The 26,850-nt window shown below is 35.5% G+C and overlaps 1 protein-coding gene across 1 annotated transcript in view; it reads right to left on the bottom strand.

The window, feature by feature from the left end:
• Positions 1-17,852: 17,852 nt before the first annotated feature.
• Positions 17,853-26,850, bottom strand: part of LOC100368033 (general vesicular transport factor p115-like) — a 40,567-nt gene continuing 31,569 nt past the window's right edge. Inside the window, exons 17-18 of the mRNA XM_085493938.1 lie at positions 20,952-21,359; positions 17,853-19,853 (exon numbers count right to left, since the gene is read on the bottom strand). Of these exons, the coding sequence (XP_085350064.1) occupies positions 19,752-19,853; positions 20,952-21,359 (510 nt within the window). The 3' untranslated portion in view covers positions 17,853-19,751. The remainder of the gene's footprint in view (positions 19,854-20,951; positions 21,360-26,850) is intronic.

The following is a 26,850-nucleotide window of genomic DNA, read 5'->3' as shown; positions in this document are numbered from 1 at the left end:
CGCATATTCTCATTATTCAAGATTCTCATTAGATCTAATAATGTGAGTTTTCAGGATAATATTTTGTGAATTAACTAGTCGATCACTGTTTTCGAGAAAATCATCTGCTCATATATTCAACATTGATATTAAGTCCTGTATTTACGCTGTGTTTGTAGCAGCCGGTGATTGGTCCTGCTCAGTGAATTGGTTACATGTGTACTCTCATCTAAAGGAATTAATTATACGGCGCCATGATCTTATAACGTCAAATTGCACAGCCTTGTGGGGTTTTACTCATCGCAATACTATGTAATTTACCGATCCGTGATGTAACTATGCAATATCATGGAAGTCACATGTAAACATAATATCAATATCTCTATGTAGCGTACGACAGCTCATTAGTTGTTAATGGACGCATGGTAGAGTAGTAATTTGAAATATATTGAATTCCGACATTCTGACCCAAAGAACATCAGTACGGTGAAATTGTGTACCATTTTACGGCGAGTCTGTGGTAATTGATCCGCGTCATTAATGGCTGTAGTTATGGAGTATCTTTATGTGTCATTTGAACAATATGTGAATGAATGTATTGGTATCAGTAAATAACTAATAAGCAGCTCTGTTCACTCTGTTTTTTCGTGGTGTCACTCTAAAGTATGTATTTAATACATTAAGATTAAAATCACTTGCGGCAAAGTGTCACGGTTTTTTTCTTCTTATTAACCTTGTTATTTGCATTTTAAAATTATTTTGTCGATTTCAAAATTATAATCGATATCAAACTTATAAGCATAAGTAAAAAATGAAAATAACATATCGAAAAATCGAAATTTGGAATTGCACATCACTTCATGCTTAAACAGATTTACAGTTTCAATTTTTCTTTGAACATTATATTTTAAAACTGTATATTTGTAATTTTACTTTACTTTTAAAAATGGATTTTAAATTGCATTTTCACTTCAATCTTAAAAATGGTTTGGGTTATTCATTTTTTTTAAAATTGACGAAAAGCGTGGATATATAAGTGAAAGTTGGATGATTAAATGGTCGCCATGGTGATTGTCGTCATGTCGATATCTAGATTTAGAAACACGATACGTAGGTAACTCATGCCTATAGTAGTATTTAGCAGAAACTCACTTTATAAAAATAATTTTTCATCATTTTTTAGTAAAAAATCCTTAGTCAAAGTTCATTTTGATTTGTGTTCGTATAATAACAAACTCCTGATTGTTAGATTATTAATCATAAGATTTCTGAATCTTGGTTTAGGTTTGCAGTTGTGTAAGTATGTACGTAACTGAGGCGAGTACGTTTTTAACAGTGAATTGCCATAGTGGTTTATTGATTGGATTGTCAACGAGATGATATTTATTCTAATTCAGCGCAGTGAGCGAACTGATGGTCTACAATGCGTGGTATTGTGACTTGCAGACAGATTAGTTTGTTTGATTTTGATTATCTAGTTTAATTAAAATACTGAAATCCATATTTTTTGCAGTTGATCATTAAATCACTAAAATATTACGTGACTGTTTACGTGTTTTCGTCTCTTAAATAACACACTATATTTCATTTTCATAACATTCGCGCGATGGAAATTCAAATTGCTAACATAATGCGGAGTTATTTGTCGGCACTTTTTTATATTTCTCAGTTAGTTTCCGGTTTTTTTTACTTTTTTTCAGGAAATATTACCTGTAATGCATTGTGACAGACAGTCTGTGCTTTTGCTGGTTTCCTTTCGTTATCTTTGTTGGCATTTTTTAATTTAAGTCCATTGTTATTTATTATACCTCAAGACTCTGACAGCCAATTACATTACGCACACAATACTCGGCAATAGTCTGTTTGCTATGTTTGTTTTCACTGTTTTGTTTGATGCATGCCGCGGGTTTTGGGTATTCGAACTGCAATTCTGTCTCTGTCAATCGTAAACTTTGCCTACGTACGCCACCGTTGTGATTGAGTTCGTTGCATAGTTTGTATAATTTGACAGTATAACTAAATAGCATGCATGGTGATGATGATGATGATGATGATGATGATGAAGATGATGTTAACATACACTTAAGACCAAGCAGCGTGCATCTTGGTTCCGTGTTCTGATGCGCATTGGGGCGTCGTTCAGCAAACGGCTGTGTTCGAGAAGCGCACAGCGCGGCGCTTCGTGCGTTTGTAAAAGTAATATGTCGTCAAGATACGAGGTGCTACGGGGTTAATGTTTGACATTTCAGAATTTAATGGAATATGAATGTATGTAAGATACACAAAGAGTAATTACATTTCCTTGATGAAATAAACAAAAGCCCTATACGTCGTAAGAAATTCAAGTTATCAGCCCCAGCTACGTATTCACATAATCCCAGATAATGCAGGATACCTTGCTAAGCAGATCATACACAAATGTATTGACCGCCAAATGCGTGAATCTGATTGGCTGACAGGACTATGAGGTATAATAATATACTTTGTTCACTCTCATTTGATGCCACATTTTTAAATTTTGCATTGTTTATTTTTATCGCAAATTAAATCATTTTTTGATTTATGGAATGTACAATACAGTACAATATAATGGCGGTCGGATACAACAAACCAAATATATAATGTGTAGTATAATACAATATTATTATAAATATCACTTGTTCTATTGGGAAAAATATTCCTTCAAATTATATTCAGACAAACATTGTAATCGTCAAATACAACATACATAAGCACCTTCATTATATATGTACTTAGACATATACATATGTGTCGAAAAAGAATGTTTACTCTACAAAATGCCATTATTCATAAATAATGCACTTATTCAATAATTAAAAACTGTAATATGAACAAAAGAATATTTTTTTTAAATTGTTATTATTACGTAATTGTTGATGACCAAATCGGATAATCATTTAGCTTAAACTATTTTTGCAGCCTATAAAGTTGTCGTGGGATGAAAACATTAACACATCTTACAAACGTGTAGTGATTGTATCGTACAATTGGCGGGTGTGCACAGCGGCAATTAAATTTTGTAATACTTACACACATCTACTTTCTGTACAGTAAAAGCCGTATTATAACACGTTCCAAAACGTATCAGCACTTGTTTGAAAGTTCACATTTTTCCTAATACGGGGTAACTTGTCTTGCAGATAAGGTGAACTTGGATTTAGAGTCTATGTTTTGATAAATTTTAAACCCTGATCCCAAATACTTGATCTGCATGATGACATTTTCGGGCATTTTTTTCTAATTTCTAAATCTAAAATAGCCAACAGTGAAACCAGCTGAGCAACGTTCTCTTTAACCAATCTTAACCAATCCTAACACCGATACAGCAGAAGCAGAAGATACAAGCGCCACATCATCATGAAACATATATATGACAATTTAATAATGGCCAAACATAAAGTGTTGGTACAGGTGTATCATGTTTAAATGTTTCCATACACGACCTTGTAATTGTGCACATTCATCAAATTATGATTGTTTCTTTCGATAAGCACAGCGTAATGTTTACAATAGTGCAACAATGTTTGCATTTTCATTTTGAGATGTTTCGCCATAGTTAACTAGATTCTTACATTATTACTTTACACTCACTTTATACTTACGTCATTGCTGACTACGCCGAAACATGTAGTTCTATCTCAATATAGTCTCCGAAGAAGTCACGAATATTTCTAACAGTTCCGATTGTGGACTACCGAGAGGACATGCACAGTTGACGCATCAAATATCATACGCTCTGATGTGTTTTCATTTGTGGTTTGGCTTTATCTTTTCCCATGTCGCATGTGTTAATTCGTGGGAAGGTAATCTCGTTAAATCCGATTAACACAACACTTTTTTTGAGTGATATGCTTGCAAATTACCTCACATAAAAAATGAATGACACATTAATATGCTTAATATGCCACAGATACGAGGAACACGTTATTTTTTCAAAATGGAATAATTTTTTCACAATGGAATCATTTTGGCCATGTTTATTTCATTTATGCACGAAATGTGTGATAATGTAGTAATGTGATGATAATATATATAAGTTTTCCTGCTATATATAATTCCATTGTGAAAAAATTATTCCATTTTGAAATAATAACGTGTTGAGGGCGAATGGGAAATATATAAGTGGTATATATATCCAATAAATACTCGAGAATCTTCTCCGTAGTTACACATAGTAAAATAATAATTTTTCTTATAACTCAAGACACAACCTCAGGCAGTTTCAGAAAGTTATATTAGAACATGTTTATTGCAAACATGTGTTATGTAAGTTAGTTTTTTTACGAAGTAGGCTGGTTTTAAATATTATAATATTTATTTCAAGCTAGCACATTCATCTCAAAATCACCATGAAATAATAGCCTGGTAAAATTATTTGCGTTGGCGTTTCAATCTCGGAATACCACCGTCAACGGGCAGATCACAGGGGCCTGTACATCCCGCAGGCAATGCGTAGTTTTAATTAGGACTGTGTGTGAGGTCGCGGCATGGTATCTTTTGTTGCGAGTCCGCTGAGAATTCCGATAGGTATATGTGATACGGACAGCACAGCCCGTTAATATGATTTGACAACACGTGGCGACACAAAGTAAGTACGTCAGAATGAATTACTATTCAGCATATTCTATCGTATGTTTATATTTAAGTTTGCATACATTCATCATTCTAAACTGTACACACAATTAAAGCTGACTATTGTTTCATTCCAGGGAATGCTGGTATTATAATGCATGTTAATCAATCAAAAACAATCAATGAACAATTATATTCGATTGTACCTGTTCGAACATTGCAACTGTAGACCACATATGTCACGTGTTAACAACAGTCCAATATAATACCCATTCAACTGTAGCATGTGGATGCTTAATCTAAATATGTAATTTTAATAAGAAGTATAATAGCGATAAATTGGCAATATAAGCATCGGATCAAAACAAATCCTTGTCCATCCACTCAAACCATGCTTGAAAATAAAGACCTGTGCGTGAACCTCTTTAGGGAGATTCTAGTGGACGAACAAACAGTCTTCACAATTAAATTATGTATTGTAGTACGTGCGTATTTTACAAATCGTGATCAACACACACAAATATAAAGATAAATGGTTTAATATTTTGATAATATTGTTAACATAATGCTATGTGATAATGTTAACAAGGAACTGTTTTAGTTACCTGAAAATACCAGATATATTAAACGACTGTAGGCATTTAGTCACCGGTTTGTCGAATCTAGCTTGTTAAACCTCGTTGATATGAACGTGTCAATGGTTGCCCGGGAGACTCGCACAAACAAGCTACGAGTTCCTTGGAAACAATTTTCTTCTTAACTCACTGAAAATCAATTCTGTTCTTGTTTTTCAAAAAACTATTATTGCTATCCTCTTTCTCGCTAACCCGGTGAATATAGGCCACATTTATCAAGTACCATTCTAGTCTCTCGGCTATTCATATGTGTATGTATAATTTAGTTGAAAATAATCAATAACACAGACATTTATCGTATATTTTTCATATTGTGAATACATAACAATTCTTTCCTTTGCATAGAATTACATAATGGTAAAAAGCTGTCTTGTCTACTGGGTTGTAACGGATACATTTCAACATGTACTCCAGGTGTCCTTCGAATAGCAGATGTTATAGTAGTATATGGTTCTCATCATGTGAGGATTTTAGTGATTTGATCTTTTATCTAAATAATTAAATGTACAGTTACGACGCAGCGTCTTCATATGAGGGATGCAGATCCGTTGCTTTAGTGAAACCAATTCGACAAACACCGCAATTCTACAATTTTACACATGAAGAATGTCATCATTTGTTTTATGAGCAAGTCCATGGCGAAACGTAATACTGTTCTGTTCGATGTTAACAAATTACCTTTCAGAAAAATGATTCAAATCCGAAATAAATAAAAACTAGTAAGTGAAGCAAATCCTTTGAATAAGATCGTTTAAATCGCATTTATGTTGTCCGATGTAAAGATCTGGTTTCATACAGAAACAATCTGATTAATATTTTATTCATTTTTCTAGGCACCTTTTGTTTATTGATCTGCCGTACGGATGAGAATGTTATTCCCATTTCACATACTTACAAAATGAATGCCAAAATATCACAACACTTATATTATTATACAGCAGAGTTATGAACGCATATCTAGGAAATCGTAAACTGTACATGGGCACCTATCACCATCAGATTACACCTACGAGATTATAAGAAATATGTTTGCTCTAGAAGGAGGAATACATGACGGAAGCCAATTCAGTCACTGACTTTACACAACTCCTGAGAAAACGCCGCTGACATATATGAAAAAGTATATTGAAATATTGAACCAGAGATAACGTGCTTCAAGCATCAGATTTGAAGACGTATAAACAAAACAAACGTCTACAATGATCTTAATAAACACATTCACAAGACGCTACAAGGTGTAACGTTGCATTCTGCACACATGTGGTGTCGGTCTCGACTATAACATCAATTGTTTAGCCGCTGCGCTGTTGTTCACTATCCATGTATTATAACTGGGGGAGATTCCGGGAACCACACGCATTATCTTTTTTTCAAATTTCAAGACGCCCTATTTATGTAATGGCTGAGTGTCATGATTTTTTACATGGTCTGATCACTTGTTCGTTACATTTGGACCGAAAAAGTTCTGTAAATGCATTTGTTGAGTATATACCGGCAATAACTTTAATCAATTTGTATGTATTGTGCCAAAATACATTTTTCTCTGAAATTTCAGGATTAATTTCAAGACAAATATTCACTGATGAGTGGTTCGTTAAGGAACTACGTCTTGTTGGCAGAGTGTAGATAATCGCGCATTGTAAAATTGGTTGTGTGTGGACGTGTACTTGTGTAGAAACTACCACTCGCTTCGCAAATAATTCATCAATTCAATTCACACTAGTTGCGACTCACAATTCGATCGGGTAACAAATGTGCTTGCCCCAAACTCAAACGATTTTTTTTTTACTACAGCTCAATGCCTTTTTCTTCGATACTTTTTCAATACATTCTTGTCCCACAGTTAACCATATTAGCAGTCACCACACGCTTACAGAGCTAAAATTCATTCTAATTTTCTTATTAGATTCATGGCTCTGTATTTATCATACTCCTTTTTAAACACATTCAGGCTATTTTTAAATGTGATAATCATTTTGTAAAAGCATTGTAGTGTTTTAACTCTTTCAAGTACATGTCTGCGCAATTTATCGGTTTTTCATATGTGTGGTCTGTTTTCATTCAAAATGATACGATCCTCTATCCGTTAATCATTTTATTCCTAATTAATCAACTCAACGTAATTTTATTTCTTGATTACTAGTACTCATTGGTCTATCAAGAATTTGCAAATTCCCGGTACTACTAGTATATGATAACGGTTTGGTGGCAAACTTGCCGCGCATTATACAAGTTATTTTCATCTCTCAATCGCTTATTCGTCCATGATAAATTCGCGTGTACTGGTATACGATAATGGGTTGCAGGCAGGCTAGGCGTTTGTATGACTTAACATCAGTTCTCCATTCCCAAATATTTATCTTTTTATTCGCCATACAACCACACATATAATACATACATAACCCCTTCCCCTAGTACACATCTCTTCAACAATCTCCGTAGTTCAGAAACATTGTGAATGGTTGTCCATTCTATTACTTTCCATTCAACAGCTTTTCCTTCCAAATCCCCGGATTGTAATGTAAATGCCGGCAAACCATTTACCCTGCCATATATCCAGTTTAAATCTATCTATCCGTTTTTGTGTTGATTGAAATACTATGCACCGTCAAACAGATTAGTAACTAGACGCAGTGCAAACAATCACATTTTACATATTTCATGAAAAGATCTCGGGCCAGCGAGTGGCTTGACTCATGCAGTAAGTGTATAGGTTTGCATCACTGCACGAGAGTTATATATCCTCACATTCACACTTCGCTTCACACACACACACACATATACACGCTAACACATATACAACTTAGTTATTCCCCAGACGTCTCAGTAATAATTTCTAATTATTTCAACTCACTCATATATCTAATTAACCTGAATTTTACGTCAGCATCGAAAGTCTTTTGTTATTGTAATGTGTATTATTCTTATTCTGCCGTTTTTACAACGGAACACTTTTTCTCCAAGACGGGTTGCCCACTTGATCTGAAACTTTACAGACACAATCTATATTCAATTGTCTAAAACTTTTCCGATTTTCAATATGTGACGCCATTCGACCGCCATCTTGGATTTAGTAAAACCCGGAAGAGCGCGATTGCACCACTTTCTGAGAGTCTGGGATCTCCAAATTTGTTTATGTAGCACCTGTGGTATGTACTTACCAATATTCATGAAAGAAATGCGAACATGTGACCTTTGCCGCCATATTTTTCCCCTTATATGGTCATAAAATTACTGACATGAAACTTAGCATACCTGTAGAGATAAACAGTGTCATGACTGCCTAAAAAAATTGTCCTGATTTGTCGAGGAGTTGATCAAAAATGGTCATAGAACTTATTAAATATGCATGTCCTATTATCTCAAACACTATTGCATATACAAACATGGAACCAATGCTATATTTAAGGCATTGGACAAAAGAAATTGCTACCATGTTCAATGACCATATATGGTCAATGAACTCATTAAATATGCGTGTCTCCAATATCTTAAGTACTATTGCATTTACAAACATGTCTCCAATATATCAAGCACTATTGCACATACAGACATGGAACCAATGCTATATTGAAGACATTGGACAAGAGAAATTACTAAAATGTTCAATGACCATATATGGTCATAGAACTCATTAAATATGCATAATACTATCTAGAGCACCAATTTACCATAACAGCATCTTTCCCCGCCTGTTAGCAAAATTGTGACCTGTTTGCCATATAGTGTGATAAATTCACCGTGCTGTGATTAGACCAACATATATTTGATCAATATGCCTACAGTATTATAGTAAACTAATCACAGTATATGTCTCCATTATCCCAGATATTACAGAAGTGTAATGTTGCATGAATGCAATTCAGCGCTAACGCAGGCATTGCATCGAAAGCCGGGAATCGCTGCTTGCAGCTATATTATATTATTTAATCTATTACTTCATGTAACCTTGCAATACGTATATATATATATATATATATATATATATATATATATATATATATATATATATATATATATATATATATATATATATATATATATATATATATATATATATATATATATATATATATATATATATATATATATATGTATATATACTGTGGAATACTTTTTTCACTGAAAAGGCTTTTTGGGCGTTTCGTATGGAATTTATTTGCACTGATTTTTGAGGAGTTTAATGTGAAATATAGGAAAAAAAGTATATTCGCTGGATTTTATTTTCACAGAAACATCCCTTCAGCAAAAATAGCGAAAATAAATTCCATGCGAAAATAAAGTATTCTACAGTATACACTCATTGGCAATGTTCCTCATGTACAAAGAGATAACACATACACGTACTTGATTCTTGATTTTTACTTATTTTTTACAGCCTCACTTGATTTACTCAAGGTCAGTATTTACGGTATGCCCATTACACACACTAACGATTTTTCGTAGCAAATCAATTTCATTCGTTGTTCGGGATCAATTTTACATTAAGGACACTAAATTGTTGTTTCGTCTCCAACATTGTCGCAGACGATAGTATTCACAACTTTTCCTACGCTACTTCAAAAAGGTTTATATTGCGGTTAACGTACAATGAATTACAATATTTCTGAAAATACAATATTCTTAGATTAACATTATCACAATTTTCGCTTTAAACATGATGACAAGAATACATTAAAATCTTTACACTACCCATGTGTTTCTTGAAGTCAACCTAATGGGCGGAAATCCTTGCAAATAAAAAGTCGCTATAAAAGAGAATTACAATTGTCATTGAGTATATTGTCATGAATTATTTTTTGCATTGAATTTGTTGACTGACTTATTTAGCTGGTTACTAGTGAATGGCTGTGTTATATCTGTCATCATTTAGGCTCATACAAAGTCCTTGATGGAACTTGACTCAGTGATTTGGAACTAATTACAATATAACCATCGCCATCCGGAGTGCTATTTCTGACATGAATATAGCGGACGATTAATCAAAAGATATGACGTGTCCTAGTACTAAGGCCAAGTTCGCGAGCGCCGATGGCGTGAAGCCCTGTTGGTTGTTAAAAATAGGGGGCCACGGTCCACTCCGTCCCCATCTAAATCCGCCAATGGTCTTTAAACTTCTTTGTAATTGGTTAAGTTTTGATGCGTAATAAATGGTCTAAGTCCTTGGTCCCAGAGAGAGCTCCACGAGGCGAGAGAGTCTTGGTCAGTTCTGGGCAGAGTTCTGGATGAGTCAGTCCTGGGCAGAGTCTCGGACGAGGCAGTTGCCCTGAGGCGTTCTCGATGTGGCTAAAGACTAGCTATTGAAACATATATTTCGTTGTGTGCGTCTATTTGACTCTAAAGCTTAAGGGACTTCCCAGATTTTTGTTTTGAACTGATATTTGATGACTTTGTGAGGTCCTTTATGATGGTAAATTTAAACGTTTCTCAGTGGACGAAGTATTTGCAACACGCAGTTTTGAGTTTTTAAGAAGTTTATGAGTACAGAATATGAGTTTTTGAGGTTTTATTGAGTTTTTAAGAGTTTTTCAGAGTTGTCGATTAATCCGTTGTTTTTGGAATAGTTCATACACTTTGAGAGTTTGAATTTATTGATTTGAGAGGCACTTTTGTAACGTTTTTGATATCTTTTTGAAATGAGAGTATAGTGCGTCTATGTACGTATTGTTTGATGATGCAAGCTTTTGTTCATGATAACAGGTTTATATGTAACTTAGTAGTGTCTATCGTTTTAGACTTTTCTATCTTAATTGTCAGAGGAGTAAAGTGCTATGATAGCGACTTTGTCTTTGAATTCTGTTTCCACACGGTTAAGACTTTTGTTTCGATTAACGACTTGTGTATTCAGTGTGATGATTATGAGCGTATATAACAGGAGTTTGATTAATATATTGTTTATTCATTGTTTATTAGTGTCCGGTTGCAATGCTTCAACCACGAGACGCATCCCTGGTAATCACGTGATCGTGCTGTCGACGGCCGCGATTGGCCGATCAAATGGTTACACCACGCCTTAGTTTTTTGACCTTTTGATATAGAGTTTGTAAACTTAGTAACGGGAGAGAGTGCAGCAAAGGGCTTATGTCGGCGGACTGTTTTGAGGAAAACGGGACAGTTTGAGCCCCTCCCTGAAAGAGTAGGATATTTAGATTTATAACAGTTGTTTTTGTGATTTTCTAACTATTGTATTTAATCAGTGTGTTTTACTCTTTTAATTTATACCTTTTATTAATATTGTATTTAACCCGTATGACGAGTGATGAGTAGATGATGGTATCTTTGATTTATGAATGTGTTATGCCAGGCGGCATAAGCTTAGTTTGGGTGAAGGGATGTGTCGTGAATTAGTTTTCGCGTATTTGTTGACCGACTTATTTAGCTGGTTACTAGTGAATGGCTGTGTTATATCTGTGAAGCTTAAGTGACTTTCCTGGTCCGGTACCTCAAGCAGACGTGTATAGAGACAGACGAATATTTTCCCCCTGACAATATAGTCACAGCTGTCAACAGTTTATGTTTCCGATGGCCCTCACTTTGCAAACGTTTAGATTTTCTATTTGGATCTTTGATTATTTTTACATTGTTTACTGTCTTTGACAAAGATATAAAACGCGTTGGTGGTCCGGTCCTTGCGGGTACCTCTCTTGAAAGTTGTCTTGTCGGTTTTGATAGTATTATTTCGTCCATCAACTGAGTCAGACTATCAGCAGCGTTCTCCCCACACATCGCCAATCTGTAACTCGTTGAACGTTTATCTTTTCTTAATGACATCAGTTTCGGCGTAGAAGTACGTAATTCGGGTCTCCACCATATGTTGCGTACAGGCACATAGAGGCAACAGAGCCGTATGCTAGGAAGGTCGCTTAGGGAGTACAAAGATACTGATATATCTTATACTATAGAAATACTATGTTCGACCTAAAGGAACACACACTTGAATACACAACTTTATTACTAGTCACCCGGACACTAAGATGGCCGGCTTCCAACTTTCTATTCCATATTCAATTAGAATAGATTGCTTGCACCTTTGTTACACATCTCTAGATGCATTTTATATGTTATCCACCCATAGCTGCAAGAATTCGAAGGATTACGTAGTTTCTAGATCTCGACTCTTTCACATGAGCTTACTACAGACATATTATTATAGACATAATACCTGATTACTATTCGGCAGGATATACGCCGCATAATATGCTTGCAGTTGACGATTCAAACATCGTGGGAAAGCAACATATCATTTTGTTTGTAGATACTATTACATGTGTACCCATCCACAGTCTCCACTGACTCCATAATAATTTATGGAGGCGCGAGTCACTGGTGGTGAAAATAGAAATAGAACGTTCAAATGTGGCCAAATGATGTGGATGTCTTGTAGGTACCACAGTAAGCCATCACATAGTATTGCATCATATGAGTTTGTGATATACTAAGTATTCTAGCAGACGTCGTTTCGCCGTAGCTGCCAGACTGTTAATTATACCAATTTTCACGTGTCTACTAATCACGCGTTTGTCAGTAACGTAAGAACAATGCACTGTGTATTGTCATACAAATCCATGTATTGTGATTGGCGGACTGTGCATCATAAAGATAATTCTATTCCGATATACTGCAGTTAATGAGTAGGGAAACTCGCAAGTGAATGACATTCCCGATTATGGTTTTGAAATGGATGCGAATCCTAATTTATGTTGCTGACTACTGATGTAGTCGGGTACTGTTGTTCAAGTATATCCACAAGAAATATGGCTTGCACCGTAACTTAATATGTAAGGTCATCATTCAAAATTTGATTGAAAATGCTCTATTCAACTTTGACCTGAATCAGGCCATATCGCCGTGTTCAGCTCAAAAAAACAGTTCCGGACATATTCTATTACAGAATGTGATTTTACGTGGATTTTTTTTTGACAAAATGGCCAAAATATGTCGTTGTGTTACCTTGCAGTATACTAACTATGTACAAACTTCTAAGTGATTCAGCCATATCTTTCAGAGAAATCAGCACAAAAAACGACAAAAAATGGCCGTCAGTCGGCCATCTTGGGCCAAAGCTAAAAAAAAAGTGACGTGCACCTAATAACTCAATATGCATGATCACCATACAAAGTTTGATTAAAATCACCCTGTTCAGCTCCGAAAAACAGTTTCAAACACGTCAATATCAGAATTTAGCAAATTTGAAGAACAAAATGGCTGCCAGCTAGCCATATTTAATTGGCGTGCATATGTAGGTCATCATACATTGTCTGTATGCCAAGATTGAACGAGATCGGTCAAAGGGTGTCCGAGAAATGGCTCCGGACAAATTAATCGTCTCCGTTTTCGTGCTTCCTCCGAACAGGGACTAAAAAGCATACACATATGCCACAGGCGTAAAACATTGTTTTGAGGAACTGTCGTGATATTGGCAAATAAACTTTGGTTTGACGAAGGACAAGCTTTTGATTACAGAAATTGTACCTTACACATGATGAAGGACCTGCTAACAATAATAATCTGTTCTTTGCCTTATATCTCTCAAAATTATGCCGTTTGCAAGTGCTGACACATAGTGCATTTTTGCCACAGAAGTAGTAGTCATGTTTGGGACTACTACTACAGGGACTGTGTGGCCATCTCTCTGTCAAATGGCAATTTTAATGCGCTATCCTGCGGACCTTAACCAAGGTTCCCCCAAAGTCGCATTCGGTAGTGAATGAAATTCGGCCAGTTGAGTCTGTGGCACACTTACCCAGGGTAGGGGTCGACCATTTGATGCTCAGCCTAAGGTAGGATTTGAACTTGGGTGTACCGATCATGAGTCTGATGCGACAACCACTATGCTACCAGCGACCGATTAGAGTAAAGTTAGTTTACTGAACTGACCGAATGTATACTACTATGTTTGATGTTGGCATTAGTAACTAACCATTAGTAACTAACAACTAGCAGCCATTTGTTATACCCATTCACATACTACAATTGCATTAGTATCACTTTCAAACAAGTACGTGACTGTACACATGTTCTCCTAAACTTACAGTCTGGAGTTACTATTTCTGCATTCCTCAAAATCATTTTATAAAGATTTTAAATACAATCGATATATCGCCTCGGAAAACTCAAACATCTGATATAAATTGCCTTGATATCCCAAGCAATTGATTTATATATATATATATATCGATACATTTTTCATAATCCTTTCACTAATTCCATGTTGTGTCATTTGATATAAGTTTTCTAAACGTAATCCAGTTACCAGTTCCCATTTGCATCAGTATACCGTCATTGGTGGTATATCATTTCCTCAAGTTGTTGTAATGTTTTCCAAAATTGGTCTCGGTATGTGCCACGTCTATTGCTTGCACGACTTGTCCACTTTCAGATCCCATGAAACATACTGCTAGCAGTGGCGGATCCAGAGCGGACAGCCCCCCCCCCCCCAACGCATGACGATTCATATCATCTGGATTACGCATAGCTTCTCTGCAATTTACGCTTCGTATTCGTATTTTAAGCGAAGCTTGGAACACCCCCCCCCCCCCCGCCCCGCCATACATTTTGCTGGGTCCGCCACTGACTACTAGCCCACAGAGAACTGACACAAATCGTTATGGGCCAGAAACAGAAAATCCATTTGAGGTACTTGGGTATTTGGGGGTATATGTATATGTAACTCCTACACCACCTTCAAACACTCACATCAGATGATATGCACCAATTTCCCCTTTCCTTAGTTGATTGTGCTTCTACAATAAGAACTTTCAAGGGAGCCTTCTCCAATGGCATGTACAGCTTTCAGTCACCACTTTTGTAGAGCTACCCAGATAAATTGACTGCCATGGTGATTGCAGCCAAAGAAGGGTGTTTGACCCCTTTAAGTTCTATAGCAATATGAATCCTTACATGATGTACAGAAACATGCGGGAGATTCACAACACCATTGCCAAGATGTTCTCAGAGACGGGGTTGAGTGTCTGATTACATAGAGTACAAGCTCTGTCAGATTTAATTAATCAGTAGTCTGTTTGTCGCCACTATAAACGCCAGGGGACTGGTGTGTGTGACATCAGTTGCTTACAAGTCTGTACCAGACCTGATTAGGGACAATCTTCATTACTATAATTGTTAGCGGTACTCTGAAATGTGCCATTGTCTACCAACTCAATGATCGCATCAGTAGCAACATTATTTATCTTTATGGGTTGTCTGTGAGTTCAGAACTGTTCCAGATTCACACCTCAGATTGGTTATTGGTTTATCAGACAAAACTATCCAAATATTCACAGGTTGCAACTTTGTGAGGCAAGACATGGAATTTTAAAGTCATTTCACAAAGCATGATCTGAATTGCATGATGTGATCTCCTATTTTGTTTGTCATATCCACTGTAGTCCACTATATCCGTAAAATAACATGCCAGATACAGCGAATATTGCAAAATGGTTGTTTAAATAATGAAGATTATTGAATCAAATTGATTGAATTCACTGAGATAATCAGTCATTCCACATAGCAAAGCCACACTTACACCCATTACATACTTCCACTAGAGATATCGATTGAAATATTGCATTACATTAATTGGAAATAACATTACCTTTAAAATAGCATGTGAAGTAATTAAAATCACCCCCCCCCCCCCAATAGTCTGTTGTCTTGTCAGGATACAAGATACAGGATTTTGTTACAGGGGGTTCAAACTTTAAAATCGCCATTATTATACAAAAACAAACTGAATATTTGTTTCAACGTGGTAGATCCGCCACTGCTAGTTGATCCCAGTAGGGTATGACAATGACAAGTTTCTTGTTGCAAAATGCTGGAAAGCTCTCGGGGTTAATTGGTTCATGCAGAGTCGCTAGGAAATTGCTCGAGTGTATGCAGTGGAGAACAAAGTCTGAAGTTTTAGCTACCAAGCTCTCACTTTCAGTGGATCTGCTGGTGTACATATTGAGGTGGACTTGTTGTTAATCAGGTTTGGCGAGCCAACTGAATCTTGCATGACTTCTAAATGGGACCATTTGTCCAGAGTAATAGACGTCAAGTTGTAATAAAAAGCATATAAAATGACCAAAAGGAAATTTGGAGTGTGGTATTATCCATAAAAGGTTGTCCATGCCTCCCAAAAGCTTGCCTACTGAAGCATCTGAAGTGGTTGGGTGGTGCATCTTCACTTGGTGCTGAGCCCTTCTAGTCACATGTTCTTAGGACCGTTTCTTCCTGATTAGTGAATGACTTTTCTGAGAACTACAGCTTTTCAGTATTGTGTTATGTTTCCCCAGTTGGAAAGTGGTATGCGTGCTGTGGAAAGTGCTGTTTGATCAAGTTCGAAATGCCAGACATTCAGCCCCTGAGCTAGGTAGGCCTGTTGTTACAGGAAGTAGATAACTCCCTGATCTAGGACTATGGTGAATGATTTTGCTCGATGGCCACTTTTAGGTCATTCATTATGCAAAGCATGTGACACAGAAAACATATCCAGGGTACTAAAATTGTTTTGACTGGCTATCAGTAATGTGTGAAACCCTGGTGTAACATAAGGCTCAGCATTTCCTCCTAGAAAATAATGCCACCTCTCATTCAATCAGCACAGCATCGTCTTGGGTCGAGTGTGAATGCAAATAGGGAGACTATCGATATGCCAGTGAAATTAAATAGTGCAGGCACTCAGTCCATCAGGAATGGGATTTACTTGCCACCTTTAAATACTATACTGGTGATATAAAATGAATCCTCGATTTGACAATCACAGAATATTTTCACGAATATTAGGCTCTCAAATACATTAGAAATGGCAGGAAATTCCCTTTCTACCTCAACCTGATCACTGAGCAAATTGGTCAAATTTGACCTCAACAGCTCCAGTGCAGTTGTGCGAGTATGTAGATTTACTCTTGAAACCTTCAAGTTGGGGGGGGGGGAACGAAAGAAAAACTATGCAAAAAATAGTTCTCGTTATCTTAATTTTGTGTAATATTCGTTTTTCCAAGAAATAAGCACACTATTATTTTTTTAATCTCTACAGGATTTTTTTTCTGCCACCCTCAAATTTTTCAAGGGAGCACCCGGAAAACCATTGTTAGCACCTGTGCTTATATTCATTGTTATTCACACTCAGAGATACCATTACCTGGCAGTGCAACTATATAAAAAGCTCTTGATTCGTATCAGGAATTGGGTTTACTGATCTGTTGCAGGTTTGACAAACATTGATTAGGTGACTGTCCAAAAATAAATCACCATTTCTAGCTGCAATAAGCTTGTGACAAAAACGAAGTGTTTGTTTTGAGACTACATTTCCTATTATATTGATTGACTCAAGACTAAAAGTCTTAGCAAGTGTTAGAAACCAGCTTTGTCAGACATTGCATGATTTTTTAGTAATGACTGCAGATGCATTGGGTAATGCCCATAACCTTCAATCAATTGGGTGAAAAGAGAATATGACTGTTGTAAAATTGAAAATTTGCAACCACAAAAATTTGTAATTCCTTAATTTACAATTGGGATTGAAAAATTTAGCATTCTATACTAATATCTTTTTCATAATGATTGGAGGTAGATATATACATATTTATACCTCAATGCCCAGAAAAACAGACACACAATTTATCCATCATGCTTTGCCCAAGTGGACACAAACACCAATTATGCTAACATTTTATTTAACTTTTTTTTTATATATATACCAATATTTTCCACCATAAATAAGAATTTGGCAAATGTCTATTGTGCAGACGCAATTAAAAACTGAAACGGTTTCTGATACAACTTGCGTGTAAAGGGGAACACAGAAAAAATTATTCTCCAAATCAATTCAAGCAGGTGGAGAATAAAGACAGAGATAATACAACAGTACATTAAAGCTATAATGTACTATACTTGTAATTCTCCAATGAAGCAAGAGAAAAACAAAATGGCTGACTAACATTGTAGTTTCTATACAGGATAAGGGTTAAAATATATACAGCTGAGATCAACTTCTAAGTGATATAAAATTCTGAAAAAATATTCTGTCAATTCATCAACTTATTGTCATAACTTACAAAATTATTTCAAAAAAAAAAGGTATTATTAAAATATTGAGTACATTTGTTTCTAAATGTAGTTAACTAGACGCAACTTCCAACGGCAGTTGTCACATTTTGTATACGAGGGATTTCTCAGAAATGATAAAAAGTTATTTGCCGTGTAAGACTTAATATGTATAACTGCAAACAATCCTAATTTTTGTATTGAATCTAGCGACGAGGTATTTCAGATATCAGACATTCTTGTTACCATGGGGACAGCAGTATTGGAGCTCACATGGAAATCATGACAAACATCTAGTTATTAGTGATCAGTAACTCAGTTTCTATCAAGGATTAAAGAAATACACTGTAATGATATATCATTGCAATTTTTGAATTAATTTGAAATATTTACGATGTACGTGTACACTGATATTCCCATGATGCATCTCACTAATGATCATGTACGATTACGAAAGACTTACTGACATTTATTTGAACTTACATAAAACGTTCAATTCATCAAAATGAACCATACATAAGGCTTCCCTTTAGTAAATCAGTAATACTGGTAGCTGTCTCTTAATTTTTTCCATGCGTACATGTACAATAAATTTGAGAATGGGGGGGGGGCTTTTAATTAAACTGTGTGCATATTACCCGACACTGACATTCAAATAAAATGTTGGTGTATTCCAGACTTGATTATAACGGATGAATGACTAGGATTAAATATTTTAAATGGTGTTTAATATCTGAAAGAATATCTGACTCAACTCAAGTTCAATGATGTGTGAATGAATGTCAAAGTAACTTACATTGATTAAGTTGTCAGTGTTGTTGAAGTAATGTATAATGCAATACACTTGACTCCCAAAATAGAGCTTAAATAACATGTGTTGAATGAAATATACAAGACGCCCATGTGGAACGAATTTGGATCAATGTTATTGCCAGGATGAGCTGCATATGGTCAAGTCCAACTGCAAAATACATCATTTCATTTACAAATATACACGTAGGTTACAGAAACTGAGATTATTTGCATTTAAATGAACAGTAATTGACAACATAGCTACAGGGGGTTTCTTCACTTACAATTATAATTTGATTTTAAGAAAATAAATAAACAAGGTGTTACAAGTATATTATTTCAACTCTAATTTGCAAAAGCAGCGACTTTTCATATTGTAATATGGAATGATCCACACAAATGGATAACAAATCTGGAAAGCCAACATTTCAGTTAAATACAAACAGTCAGTAGATGTGTGGTGAGGAAGTCTGCCAAGTTGCTGCCTTATACTTTAAGACATACGGTACTACCGGGCTTGTAGAATCACCACAAGAGGGCATTGTCTTGATTTGTTACTTTCCATCACCGTGTGGAAGTATACAATTAGAGTGCATTGAAATACAACTACTACAGATATATAATAGTTGTTGCATATTTCAGTCAGAGAATATAATTAGATCTGGTGAACACAGTATTAATGTATCTGTAAAAACTGATTTAACGTTGTATTTTCAAGATTCAATCTCCTCCTTCTTCTCCTCCTTCCCCATTTTCATCCTCATCTTCATCATTGTCAAGATCATCATCGTCGTCGTCGTCATCGTCGTCGTCATCATCCACCTGTAAAAAATGTTTATTTATTTATTAATGTACCTGTGGACATGAAAGTGAACCGCGTAATATTTCAAAATATATCACATGTGCACATCTTTATCTGACTAATCTTCCAATGAAAATCTCACTAAACAAAAATTCACTTAATGCCGAAAACAAAACAGAATTTGTTACCATTGGCATCTGAAGTGACCTAGCAATACAAAATGGTAAACAACAAGCCATGCATGCACAGTCCCCAGTCCACATGTCAGGAATGAATTGATTGACATTTTTATCTGATCGTCAAACGAGTATTGAGAGATATTGCTCTGGAACAGCATTAATTAAAACAAAATCAGCCATTTTAAATACATGTATAATGAATATATGAAATTTGAACATAATCAGTCACAGCAAGTCAGAGATATGGCACTAGAACCACATTCATTAAAACAAAATGGCCACCAGTTGGCCCTTTTGAGTCTTATCTGAAAAACAAAATAATGTGCATCAAGGTCATATAATGTCCAACGTATGTACCAAGTTTGAACAAAATCCATCTTTAAACAGCCGATAAACGATTGATTTTGATGATTATTTTAGCACAAAAATGGCCACCATTCGGCCATCTTGAATCAGATAGTGAAACAAATTGATGTGCATATGTAAAATATCATGTGTGATTTATGTGTGAAGTTTGATTGTGATTGGTCCAGGCATTTCTAAGATACAGGTCCGGACAAACAGACGCATAAACGCATGGAGGTCAAAACATAAGTCCCTGTTGTCGGACTGTGTCCGAACGACGACTGAAAAGCTACAATAGACAATAGTAAACATAGAACCTGAGTGCAATCAACAACTGTCACAGAAAGGAATAAGTTCAAGTATTTACATTTGAAAAGTATAGTTATTATCTGCTCATAAAACCCATTTGATCTTTGTTGACAGTAGTAAATTTCTGAAATTTATTTGCCAGAGAATGGTTGATCTGGCTTGATAATACACAATTTGTATAACGAAAAATTCCATCTTCATTGCTAATTTATTCTACTATCATAGCAGGAACAAAAAAATATATATATATAACTTAAAGACACAACATGGACACAGAACACTCACCTGCTGTCCGAGCAACTTTAATTTTTTCTTGTACTCCTCACATTTTGTGTCTTGATCCGCCAGCAAAACTAACAAATCATCTTGTTCCTTCCTCATACTTGCAATTTCCTCCAGGGACTTTTTTTTCTCATCCTCCAGTTTTTCACTTTCATTTTTCAATGTTTTTAGAAGGTCATTGAGGCCTTTAATTTCTTCACAAAGACTACTATTTTGTTCTTTTAGTTTGTCACTTTCATTAGTAACAGTCAGTTTTTCAGTAATTAGTCCCTGTAATTCACGCGACTGCCTCTCAGATTCTTGCTTTGCCTTGATGAGTTGACTTTCTAATTCTGTTATTTTGGTTGTCATGACAGCCTTCTCAGCTATTAGCGTGGCATTCACAGATGTGGATTCAGCTGAGCCAGTACTCTGAGAAAGAAAGTGTGGTATTTTTAGTACTAGATTAACAGTTACAGCAGATATATGTGGTATGACATTGGTTGATAGGATACATGCAAAATACCAAAACAAAATTATTTTTACGATTATGCTACCTGACAAATAAAGTATGAACATTATACCATAATTTACAGTGCATGCAAAAATAGCATACTACAAGAGAAGCAGCCTCTTGGCTGAGATACAATGTAGCTCCGCTGTTAGCAATGCACATTTCAATTAAAGAACTGAAGATATCGATAGAAAATGAACAAATCTGAGAGAGGGCCACCTGTAGTACCTTTATGTAAAATATCAAAACAATAAGACTTGCAGTTTTCAACAAGACAACAAAAATATCACTTTTTACCGAAAATGACAAAAAAAAAAATCATAAAAATTAGAGAATTGCATATATCATCATGAAATGAACAAATCTGAGTGAGGTCCACCTATACGTGTAATATCAAAGCAATCAGACTTGCGGTTTTCAACAAGACAACAAAAATATAACTTTTTACCGAAAATGACAAAAGTATTCACCAAAATTAGAAAAATAAATATATCTAAGTGAGGTCTACCTAAGTTAGTTTCAAAGTATTAAAGGAATCAGGTTTGTAGTTTCAAGAAGCTGTAAAAGTAACAAGCAGCCTCTCGGCTGAGATAGCTCCGCTGTTTGCAATGCACATTTCAATTATAGAACAGAAGATATCATTAGAAAATGAACAATATGTATAGTATCAATGCAATGGGACTTGCTGTTTTCAACAAAAATTCAAAAATATCATTTTTCACCATAAATGATTGTGGTTTTTAACAAGAAGAAAATATCACTTTTTACCAAAAATGACAAAAATATTCACCAAAATTAGAGAACTAAAGATATCATTACAAAATGAACAAATCTGAGAGAGATCCACATGTAGTACCTATATATGTAATATCAAAGCAATTGGACTTGCGGTTTTTAACAAGGAGTCGAAAATATCACTTTTTACCAAAAATGACAAAAATATTCACCAAAATTGGAGAATTGAAGATATGATCATGAAATGAACAAATCTGAGAGAGGTCTACCCAAGGTACATATACACCAAGTATCAAAGCATTCAGGCTTGTAGTTTTCAAATAGAAATCGGAAAAGTAAAACATTGACACGGACGCCAGACGCCGACGGACAATCACTCGTATGATAAGCTCCGCTCGACAAAGTCGACAGTGGAGCTAAAAAACACATTATTATATACCTTGTATTGCTAGACATTGTAACGCTATGGGAAGTATGGTCTCACATCAGGGCAATAATTTCCTGAATCGTGCTTGGCATTCATCAATCAAAACAAAACATGTCACTCTAAATTACGTCATGTGTTTGAGGTCAAGACATGGTAAAATTGTAATTACACCTATAAGGTATATGATAAAATCGTTATGGACCGGATACAGTTTTTGCAGTCCTCAGTCATACGGCTTAAGGCAAACACTGTCAACATGTGAATCACAGGTTGGTTTACATCACTGGTGCTAATACCACAATGTAAACATGTAAACAAGCCATGCATGGCACAGTCCCCGTTAGTTATCAAATTTGAGATATATAGTTATGTTTATAGTAATATAGCTGGAATATAACCATGTCAGGAATATGATTTTTTTAACATTAAAATGATTGACATTTGTATCTGATCCTCAAACAAGTACTTGTCCATATTGAGAGATATTGCTCTGGAACAGCATTCAAAATCAGCCATTTTGAATACATGTATATATATATATAACATGATGTATAACGAATATATAAAATTTGAATATAATAAGTCAAAGCATTTAAGAGATATGGCTCTAGAAGCCCAATCATTAAAACAAAATGGCCGCCAGTCAGCTATTTTGAATCCAATCTGAAAATAAAATGACATGCATCAGGAACCTGTAATGTCTAACGTGTGTTATAAGTTTGAACAAAATCCATCCATAAATGCAAGAAATGCTTGATATTCGAGGATTTTTTTAGCACAAAAATAGCACACTTTGAAAAAGATCATCAAACCAATATATCCGTATATCTGTGACATGATGTATAATGAATATTAAAAATTTGAACATAATCAGACAAAACAAGTCAGACATATGGGTCTGGAAACCCATTCATGAAAACAAAATGGCCGCCAGACAGCCATTTTGAATCTGATCTGAAAAAATAAAATGACGTGCATCAGGAACCCGTAATGTCTAATGTATGTACCAAGTTTGAACGAAATCCATCCATAAATGCAAGAAATGCTTGATATTCGAGGATTTTTTTAGCACAAAAATAGCACACTTTGAAAAAGATCATCAAACCAATATATCCGTATATCTGTGACATGATGTATAATGAATATTAAAAATTTGAACATAATCAGACAAAACAAGTCAGACATATGGGTCTGGAAACCCATTCATGAAAACAAAATGGCCGCCAGACAGCCATTTTGAATCTGATCTGAAAAAATAAAATGACGTGCATCAGGAACCCGTAATGTCTAATGTATGTACCAAGTTTGAACGAAATCCATCCATAAATGCCAGAAATGCTTGATATTTGATGATTTTTTAGTACAAAAATGACAACCATTCGGCCATTTTGAATAGGATCGTCAAACTAATATATCTATGACATGATGTATAATGAATATTTAAAATTTGAACATAATCAGTCAAAACAATATATTGGAGATATGGCACGAGAACCACATTGATTAATACAAAATGGCCGCCAGTCGGCCATTTTGAATGTTATCTGAAAAACAAAATTATTTGCATCAAGGTCCCATAATGTCTAATGTATATACCAAGTTTGAGCAAAATCCATCTGTAAACAGCCGAGAAATGGTTGCTTTTTATGATTTTTTAGAACAAAAATGGCCGCCATTCGGCCATCTTGAATCAGATCATAAAACAAAATGATGTGCATCAAGGTCCTATAACGTCCAACGTATATACAAGGTTTGAACAAAATCCATCTGTAAACAACCGGGAAATGCTCGATTTTGATGATTTTTAGCACAAAAATGGCCGCCATTCGGCCATCTTGAATCAGATCATGAAACAAATTGACGTGCATATGTATGATATCATGTATGATGTATGTGTGAAGTTTGATTGTGATTGGTCCAGGCATTTCTAAGATACAGGTCCAGACGCACGCACAGACGCACGCACGCACACACGGACGCACAGAGGTCAAAACATAAGTCCCCGTTTTTGGACTGCGTTCGAACGGGGACTAATTACAGGTAGGTTTACAACACTGGTGCTAATACCACAATGTAAACATGTAAATTACAGGTAGGTTTACAACACTGGTGCTAATACCACAATGTAAACATGTGAATTACAGGTAGGTTTACAACACTGGTGCTAATACCACAATGTAAACATGTAAATTACAGGTAGGTTTACAACACTGATGCTAATGCCACAATGTAAACATGTAAATTACAAGTAGGTTTACAACACTGGTGCTAATACCACAATGTAAACATGTGAATTACAGGTAGGTTTACAACACTGGTGCTAATGCCACAATGTAAACATGTGAATTACAGGTAGGTTTACAACACTGGTGCTAATGCCACAATGTAAACATGTGAATTACAGGTAGGTTTACAACACCAGTGCTAATACCACAATGTAAACATGTGAATTACAGGTAGGTTTACAACACCAGTGCTAATACCACAATGTAAACATGTGAATTACAGGTAGGTTTACAACACCAGTGCTAATACCACAATGTAAACATGTGAATTACAGGTAGGTTTACAACACTGGTGCTAATACCACAATGTATACATGTGAATTACAGGTTGGTTTACAACACTGGTGCTAATGCCACAATGTAAACATGTGAATTACAGGTAGGTTTACAACACCAGTGCTAATAACACAATGTAAACATGTGAATTACAGGTAGGTTTACAACACCAGTGCTAATACCACAATGTAAACATGTGAATTACAGGTAGGTTTACAACACTGATGCTAATGCCACAATGTAAACATGTGAATTACAGGTAGGTTTACAACACCAGTGCTAATACCACAATGTAAACATGTGAATTACAGGTAGGTTTACAACACCAGTGCTAATACCACAATGTAAACATGTGAATTACAGGTAGGTTTACAACACCAGTGCTAATACCACAATGTAAACATGTGAATTACAGGTAGGTTTACAACACCAGTGCTAATACCACAATGTAAACATGTGAATTACAGGTAGGTTTACAACACTGGTGCTAATACCACAATGTATACATGTGAATTACAGGTTGGTTTACAACACTGGTGCTAATGCCACAATGTAAACATGTGAATTACAGGTAGGTTTACAACACCAGTGCTAATACCACAATGTAAACATGTGAATTACAGGTAGGTTTACAACACCAGTGCTAATACCACAATGTAACATGTGAATTACAGGTAGGTTTACAACACTGATGCTAATGCCACAATGTAAACATGTGAATTACAGGTAGGTTTACAACACCAGTGCTAATACCACAATGTAAACATGTGAATTACAGGTAGGTTTACAACACCAGTGCTAATACCACAATGTAAACATGTGAATTACAGGTAGGTTTACAACACCAGTGCTAATACCACAATGTAAACATGTGAATTACAGGTAGGTTTACAACACTGGTGCTAATGCCACAATGTAAACATGTGAATTACAAGTAGGTTTACAACACTGGTGCTAATACCACAATGTAAACATGTGAATTACAGGTAGGTTTACAACACTGGTGCTAATGCCACAATGTAAACATGTGAATTACAGGTAGGTTTACAACACTGGTGCTAATGCCACAATGTAAACATGTGAATTACAGGTAGGTTTACAACACCAGTGCTAATACCACAATGTAAACATGTGAATTACAGGTAGGTTTACAACACCAGTGCTAATACCACAATGTAAACATGTGAATTACAGGTAGGTTTACAACACCAGTGCTAATACCACAATGTAAACATGTGAATTACAGGTAGGTTTACAACACTGGTGCTAATACCACAATGTATACATGTGAATTACAGGTTGGTTTACAACACTGGTGCTAATGCCACAATGTAAACATGTGAATTACAGGTAGGTTTACAACACCAGTGCTAATACCACAATGTAACATGTGAATTACAGGTAGGTTTTACAACACCAGTGCTAATACCACAATGTAAACATGTGAATTACAGGTAGTTTACAACACTGATGCTAATGCCACAATGTAAACATGTAGAATTACAGGTAGGTTACAACACCAGTGCTAATACCACAATGTAACCAATGTGAAATTACAGGTAGGATTTACAACACACAGTGCTAATACACATGTAAACATGTGAATTACAGGTAGGTTACAACACAGTGCTAATACACAATGTAAACATGTGAAATACAGGTAGGTTTACAACCCAGTGTAATACC

This window comes from Saccoglossus kowalevskii, chromosome 19 (assembly GCF_978046115.1).
Source record: "Saccoglossus kowalevskii chromosome 19, keSacKowa6.1, whole genome shotgun sequence".
Taxonomy (NCBI): domain Eukaryota; kingdom Metazoa; phylum Hemichordata; class Enteropneusta; family Harrimaniidae; genus Saccoglossus; species Saccoglossus kowalevskii.
This window is presented reverse-complemented; position numbering and strand designations above follow the sequence as displayed.